Source organism: Zea mays, chromosome 1 (assembly GCF_902167145.1).
Source record: "Zea mays cultivar B73 chromosome 1, Zm-B73-REFERENCE-NAM-5.0, whole genome shotgun sequence".
In the NCBI taxonomy this organism is placed as follows: domain Eukaryota; kingdom Viridiplantae; phylum Streptophyta; class Magnoliopsida; order Poales; family Poaceae; genus Zea; species Zea mays.
Genome location: NC_050096.1, coordinates 67,812,117 through 67,820,472, shown reverse-complemented (window position 1 = coordinate 67,820,472; position 8,356 = coordinate 67,812,117). Strand labels below are relative to the sequence as shown.

Sequence of the window (8,356 nt, the reverse complement as noted above, 5' to 3'; positions counted from 1 at the left end):
TGCTCTCTTGGAGAGCCATTAGTCTCATCAAATACAACGTCGCTAGAGACTTCAACCAAACCCGATGATTTGTTGAAGACCCTATACGCCTTTGTATTTGAGTCATAACCTAACAAAAACCATTCTACAGCTTTGGGAGCAATTTTGGAATTCCTACCCTTCTTCACTAGAATGTAGCATTTACTCCCAAAAACTCGGAAATACGAAACATTGGGTTTGTTACCGGTTAGTAGCTCATACGAAGTCTTCTTGAGGAGGCGATGAAGGTAGACCCGGTTGATGGCGTGGCAAGCCGTGTTCACGGCTTCCGACCAAAAGCGCTCGGGGGTCTTGAACTCTCCAAGCATCGTCCTCGCCATGTCTATAAGCGTCCTGTTCTTCCTCTCTACCACACCATTTTTCTATGGTGTGTAGGGAGCGGAGAACTCGTGCTTGATTCCTTCCTCCTCAAGGTATTCCTCCACTTGAAGGTTCTTGAATTCGGACCCATTGTCGCTCCTTATCTTCTTCACCTTGAGCTCAAACTCGTTTTGAGCTCTCCTTAGGAAGCGCTTGAGGGTCCCTTGGGTTTCAGATTTATCTTCCTCCTATGCTTAGATAGGCGACGGGTCCGAAGAGGTCCATATGAAGTAACTCCAGGGGTCTTGATGTTGTCATCACATTTTTGGCATGATGAGTGCTTCCCACCTGTTTCCCTGCTTGACAAGCTGCACAAGGTCTATCTTTTTCGAAAGTAACATTTGTTAGACCTATTACGTGTTCTCCCTTTAGAAGCTTGTGAAGGTTCTTCATCCCCACATGTGCTAAGCGGCGATGCCACAGCCAGCCCATGCTAGTCTTAGCAATTAAGCATGCATCTAGACCGACCTCCTCTTTTGCAAAATCAACTAAATAAAGTTTGCCGTCTAGTACACCCTTAAAAGCTAATGAACCATCACTTCTTCTAAAGACAGACACATCTACATTTGTGAATAAACAGTTATATCCCATATTGCATAATTGACTAACAGATAACAGATTATATCCAAGCGACTCAACTAAAAACACATTAGAAATAGAGTGCTCGGATGAAATAGCAATTTTCCCTAACCCTTTCACCTTGCCTTGATTCCCATCACCGAATATTATTGAATCTTGGGAATCCTTGTTCTTGACGTAGGAGGTAAACATCTTCTTCTCCTTCGTCATGTGGTTTGTGCATCCGCTGTCGATAATCCAGCTTGATCCCCCGGATGCATAAACCTGCAAGGCAAATTTAGGCTTGGGTCTTAGGTACCCAACTCATGTTGGGTCCTACAAGGTTAGTCACAATAGTCTTAGGGACCCAAATGCAAGTCTTGTCTCCCTTATATTTGGCCCCTAATTTCCTAGCAATTATCTTCTTATCCTTTCTACAAATAGCAAAGGAAGCATTTAAAGCATGAGAAATTGTAGAAGGTTCACTATTTGTTTTCCTAGGCATATGAACAACATTTCTTCTAGGCATGTGATTAATAGCATTTCTCCTAGCTAAATTTCTATCATGCATAATAGAAGAACTAGAAGCAACCATAGCATGAGAATCAAAAGCATCATAACTTCTATACACATTTCTAGAATGTCTCCTATCATGATACATAAAGGCATGGTTCTTTTGAGCACTACTAGCCATAGGGGCCTTCCCTTTCTCCTTGGTGGAGATGGAAGCCTTATGGCTTGTTAAGTTTTTGACTTCCCTCTTGAAGCCAAGACCATCCTTAATTGAGGGATGTCTACCAATCGTGTAGGCATCCCTTGCAAATTTTAGCTTGTCAAATTCACTCTTGCTAGTCTTAAGTTGGACATTAAGACTAGCCACTTCATCATTTAATTTAGAAATGCAAACTAGGTGTTCACTACAAGCGTCAACATTAAAATCCTTGCACCTATTGCAAATCATAACATGTTCTATACAAGAGTTAGATTTACTTGCTACTTCTAGTTTAGCATTTAAATCATCATTCACACTCTTTAAAGTAGAAATGGTTTCATGACAAGTAGATAGTTCACAAGAGAGCATTTCATTCCTTTTAACTTCTAGAGCAAGAGAATTTTGTGCACTAACAAATTTATCATGCTCTTCATATAAAAGGTCCTCTTGTTTTTCTAATAATCTATTTTTATCATTCAAAGCATCAATCAATTCATTAATCTTATCAATCTTAGTTCTATCTAAGCCCTTGAATAAGCATGAATAGTCTATTTCATCATCATCACTAGACTCATCCTCACTTGAAGAAGCATAAGTACTAGTATTACGAGTGCTTACCTTCTTTTCCCTTGCCATGAGGCAAGTGTGATGCTCGTTGGGGAAGAGGGATGACTTGTTGAAGGTGGTGGCGGCGAGTCCTTCATTGTCGGAGTCGGACGAGGAGCAATCCGAATCCCACTCCTTTCCAAGATGTGCCTCGCCCTTCGCCTTCTTGTAGTTCTTCTTCTTTTCCCACTTTCCACTCTTCTTTTCCTGGTCACTATCATTATCGGGACAATTAGCGATAAAATGACCAATCTTACCGCATTTGAAGCAAGAGCGCTTCCCCTTCGTCTTGTTCTTGTTGGGGTGCTCCTTGCGACCCTTTAGTGCTGTCTTGAACTGCTTGATGATGAGGGCCATCTCTTCATCATTAAGCCCGACCGCCTCAACTTGCGCCACCTTGCTAGGTAGCACCTCCTTGCTCCTTGTTGCCTTGAGAGCAATAGTTTGAGGCTCTTGGATTGGGCCATTTAATGCATCGTCGACGTATCTAGCCTCCTTGATCATCATCCGCCCGCTTACGAACTTTCCAAGGATCTCCTCGGGCGTCATCTTCGTGTACCTAGGATTCTCATGAATATTGTTCACAAGATGTGGATCAAGGACGGTAAAGAACCTTAGCATTAGGCGGACGACGTCGTGGTCCATCCATCACGTGCTTCCATAGCTCCTTATCTTGTTAATGAGGGTCTTGAGCCTGTTATACGTCTGGGTTGGCTCCTCCCCTCTTATCATCGTGAATCTCCCGAGTTCGCCTTCCACCAACTCCATCTTGGTGAGCATGGTGACGTCGTTCCCCTCATGTGAGATCTTGAGGGTGTCCCAGATCTGCTTGGCATTGTCCAAGCCATTCACCTTATGGTACTCGTCCCTGCACAATGAGGCTAACAACACAGTAGTAGCTTGTGCATTTTTATGAATCTGTTCATTGATAAACAACGGACTATCCGAGCTATCAAATTTCATTCCACTCTCTACTATCTCCCATATACTAGGATGGAGAGAGAACAAGTGACTACGCATTTTGTGACTCCAAAATCCGTAGTCCTCTCCATCAAAATGAGGAGGTTTACCAAGTGGAATGGAGAGTAAATGAGCATTGGTACTTTGAGGAATACGAGAATAATCAAAAGAGAAGTTTGAATTAACCGTCTTCTTTTTCTCGTAGTTGTTGTCGTCGTCCTTTTGGGAAGAAGAGGACTCGTCGCTGTCGTCGTAGTAGACGATCTCCTTGATACGCCTCGTCTTCTTCTTCTTTCCATCTTTTCGTTTGTGGCCCGAGCCCGAGTCGGTAGGCTTGTCATCTTTCGGCTCGTTGACGAAGGACTCCTTCTCCTTATCATTGATCACAATCCCCTTTCCCTTAGGATCCATCTCTTCGGGCGATTAGTCCCTTTCTTGAAGAGAACGACTCTGATACCAATTGAGAGCACCTAGAGGGGGGGTGAATAGGTGATCCTGCCAAACCTTGAAACTTAATCCACAAAACTTGATTAGGAGTTAGCACAATTAAGCCAAGTGGCTAGAGAGGAGAACTTGCACAACACGATAACCACAAAGAGATCAACACAGAGATGACATAGTGGTTTATCCCGTAGTTCGGCCAAGTCCAACGCTTGCCTACTCCACGTTGTGGCGTCCCAACGGACGAGGGTTGCAATCAACCCCTCTCAAGCGGTCCAAAGACCCACTTGAATACCACGGTGTTTTGCTTTGCTTTTCTATATCCCGCTTGCGAGGAATCTCCACAACTTGGAGCCTCTCGCCCTTACACTTTGATGATCACAAAGAAGCACAGAGTAAGGGAGGGATGAGCAACACACACAAGACACGAAATCAGAGTACCAGCACGCACACAAGTCGCAACAAGAGCTCACAACACAACCCGGCGAGTTCACAACTCAAATAGAGCTCTAATTGCTATCACACAGAATCAAATATGCGGAATCAAAGTCTTGGTGCTTAGGAATGCTTAGAGAATGCTTGGTGTACTCCTCCATGCGCCTAGGGATCCCTTTTATAGCCCCAAGGCAGCTAGGAGCCGTTGAGTGCATTCCAGGAAGGCAATTCTTGCCTTCTGTCGCCTGGCGCACCGGACAGTCCGGTGCACCACCGGACACTGTCCGGTGCGGATCTCTTTCCTTATTTGGCGAAGCCGACCGTTGCAGTCTTCGAGCCGTTGGCGCACCAGACACTATCCGGTGCACACTGGACAGTCTGGTGCCCCATCTGACCGTTGGCGCTTGCCACGCGTCGCGCGCGGATTCCGCGGCCGACCGTTGGCCCGGCTGACTGTTGGTTCACCGGACAGTCCGGTGCACCACCGGACAGTCCGGTGCACCACCGGACAGTCCGGTGAATTTTAGCTGTACGCCGCCGACGAAGTCCCGAGAGCAGCTAGTTGACGGATGCCAGCCTGGCGCATCGGACACTGTCCGGTGCACCCAGACTGAGCAGTCTCTTGACTGCTTTGAGCCACTCTTTTTCAATTGCTTTTTCTCTGATTCTAACACTTAGACAAACATGTTAGTACACACAAACCAATATACTAAGTCTAGAATCATACCTTTGTATTGATTTGCACCTTATCCATCATTTGACATAGTTTATCACTTAAGCACTTGTGTTGGACACTAAATCACCAAAATACTTAGAAATGGCCTAAGGGCATATTTCCCTTTTAGAGACAGGCTCTTCGTGAAGAATCGTCTCTTCATGACTCTCCATGTATGTTGTCTTTTAGCTGTAGTTATGATTCAGGGTCTCAAGGTTGTATCATGCAATCTCTTAGCTGTCTCTTTTACTTAGAAAACCAAAACGGAGTCTCATAGTTGTACATGCCCTTAGTAGTTGAGATGTGACACAAACTAAGTTTTTGTTAAAGTAACCAAACACCCCTTTAGCATGTGTGTTGGGCAAATGCTCAAATTTCATTTCCCACTAGGCTTGTTCGGTTGAAACCGGATCGAAGGAGTTGAGCGAGATTAAATCACTTTTTATTTAATTTTGATTAGGGAGAGATTTAATTCTTCTCCATCCTATTCGATCTAGACACAACCAAACAAGCTCTAAACAACAACTAAATAATAACCTTGTTCAATGTTTTTCAGTGTTTCTGCACCTTTTTCTGATTGTAATGTATACGCGGTGGGATTCTTTTGGGCTCCAAAATATTATAAAATATTTTGTCAAGAATCAAGTCGCGTAGTGTTTAGTAGAATCTTTTGACGACATTTTATAGTCTTTTTTACAAGATATGGATGACGATATATTTTTTTTAAGAGAAAGGAATATGCAATTATGCATGTTGCTGGACCCTAGAGCTATATTTTCGAGTGAAAGCATATCACTCAAATTTTATGTTTTCGGTGGCTGTGACAATTACATATTACGCCAAAGTATCTCAGGTGCCGTTTGGTTCACATATTGGTAACATAACCAATAACACAAATTATATTTGTTTAAGTCCAACTGTAATCGAATATCACACTAAAAATGAATACCGACTTATTCAAACTTATTACCGTCGGTATTCAAATGTGAATCATTATCATTAATATTTACGTTATATTTCGTGAATCAAATGGCACCTCAAACAAACTCGGCGGACACAGTTTTTTCTCTCTTCTTCATAGATTAGAGAAAATACATTATTCGAGATTCGAGAAAAACAACAGCAAAGCCGAGAATAGCAATTAAAGGATCCGTGGGGGACAAAATATGCTCAGTTCCACTCAAATGGTTCTCCCATCCGGAGATTATTACCTCCCACTCCGCCTAATAATCATATGAATGATTGATATACAAAGGCCACCATGTCTGCATCTTTGAAAAAAAAAGAACAAACCTTTGGCGCCAGCATCTGGTAACAGTAGTTTCCGTTGCTATATAAAGGGAAGGTAAGGCAGGAGTGTGAGGGCAGGCTAACCGAGGAGCTAGCTAGCCAGCAACGCGTAGCAAGCAGCGCAAGCAAAGCTCCGAGCGCCCGGCCGGCTAGCTTCGCCATGAACATGGGTGGAAGGTCCCCGGCGGCGACGACGATCCGGTGCAAGTACTGCAGCGCGAGCCTGACCGTGTGCGCCGGCGAGCGCGCCATCCAGTGCGCGCAATGCTGCGGCGTGACTCGCATCCGGCGGTCGCTGTCCTCGCGGCTCCCGCTGCCGGCGCTGACGAGGCCGGCTTCCGTCGCGGGCTTCCCGCCGTGCGGCGGCCGCGGCAAGAAGCGCGCCGTCCTGATCGGCATCACGTACGGCGGCGCGCGCCGGGGCTGCGGCGAGCTGCGGGGCCCCATCAACGACGTCAAGTGCATGAGGCAGCTCCTCTGCCAGCGCTTCGCCTTCCCCAGCGACGGCATCATCATGCTCACTGGTATGCAATGGAACCGTCCACGTACGCATCTCTGTTTGTCGCAAGGAACTGAATGGACCGGACCGGACCGGTGCACGCAGACGACCAGAAGGACCCGTTCCGGGTGCCCACCAAGGACAACATCCGGATGGCGATGCAGTGGCTGGTGCAGGGGTGCAGCAGCGGCGACTCCCTGGTGTTCCACTTCTCTGGGCTGGGCGCGCAGGTCGCCGACGCGGACTGCGACGAGCAGGACGGGTACGACGAGGCCATCTGCCCGGTGGACTCGTTCCAGAAGGGCCCCATCCTGGACGACGAGATCAACGAGACCATCGTCCGGCCGCTGGTGCCCGGCGCCAAGCTCCACGCCGTCGTCGACGCGTGCCACAGCGATTCCGTCCTCGACCTCCCCTTCCTCTGCAACATGTCCAGGTAATTATATTTGAAAGCTCGTCGTCCGGTGCTGGAAATCCCCGTGCCCGGCCGTACATCTAAAACATATCTCCATTCCTCTCTCTGTCTGTCTAGGACCGGGAACTGGCAGTGGGAGGATCACCGTCCACCGTCGGGCGTCTGCAAGGGCACGAGCGGCGGCCAGGCGGTGCTTATCAGCGGCTACAGCGACGGCAAAAGCAAGTTCAGCATGGTCAGTGCACTGCACTGCACACCCATCCTATACTCCTACTATGGTCGCCATGAACGTAACGCTCGCTCGATCTAATCTCTTTGCGATTGGTTCGACACGCGACGCGCGCCATGTTCTGTTGCAGACGCCGGAGGCCTGCGCGGCGGTGGGGGCCATGACCCACAGCTTCATCAAGGCGGTGGAATGCGAGCCCCAGGGGGTCACCTACGGCCGCCTGCTCACCTCCATGAAAGCCATCATGACCAACGCCGGCGGCTGCAACCAGCAGCTGCAGGGCGCCTGCGCACCCGCCCGCAAGGTCGTCAACTTCAGCGGCGTGCAGGTGTGACGCTCTGGCCATTGATCGCGATCCTAACTGAGCACTGACTTGTTGTTTCTGAGTGACATGCACCTTATATATATAATCCGTGCCTTGCTCATCTTGCAGGAACCTAACCTGTCTTGCTCGGAGATGTTCGACGTCTACCGCAAGCCCTTTGCGCTGTGAACCTCCTCTGCATTGCCATTGCCTTTGCAGACTACCACAGATTCCCGTCTGGACTCTATATATAAATTACCGTGACGGAATAATAAACCAGACGGATTTATATTATATATGATGATATGTCATAATGTGTGCCTTAATTGTCTTGCGGCCAATAATGTGTGTCCATGTGTCGATCGGTTACCGGCCCTGAGCCAAGCTTATAGCCTGTGGACCGACGACTTTGTTGACCATTATAAATACAATGTTGATAATGTTTATACGTGTCGAGTTTATTATGAGTGATTATTAATAGAGTAGTATTTTGGATTAGATCAGGTGGACTAACTGCGATGTGAGTGTATGCACCAAGTCTTTTTGTCTCATGGTGTGCAGGTGGAGTATGAAGTGGCGGTCGACGACGAAGCTAAAGATCATACGGGTTCGTGCCGATAGATAGGGAGCGGTGAAGGACGAATGCTTCGCCTTGACAGATGGACAGAAGAAGCCGCATGACTAGCTATGGTGGCTAACATGTATGCACACCGACAGGCGTGAGGACACGTTGGAGCGAATTATACTTTCGACGTGGTTGAGGACTGATGGGACACATGTCCAGTACGTAGAG

At 47.2% G+C, this 8,356-nt stretch overlaps 1 protein-coding gene across 1 annotated transcript; it reads left to right on the top strand.

Moving 5' to 3' along the window:
• Positions 1–6,190: 6,190 nt before the first annotated feature.
• On the top strand, positions 6,191–8,011 carry LOC100281350 (uncharacterized). The gene is made up of 5 exons (NM_001154268.2): positions 6,191–6,640; positions 6,721–7,051; positions 7,148–7,265; positions 7,390–7,587; positions 7,693–8,011. The coding sequence occupies exons 1-5, from the start codon at positions 6,277–6,279 to the stop codon at positions 7,750–7,752; spliced, it is 1,071 nt and encodes a 356-aa protein (NP_001147740.1). The 5' UTR covers positions 6,191–6,276; the 3' UTR covers positions 7,753–8,011.
• Positions 8,012–8,356: the final 345 nt, after the last annotated feature.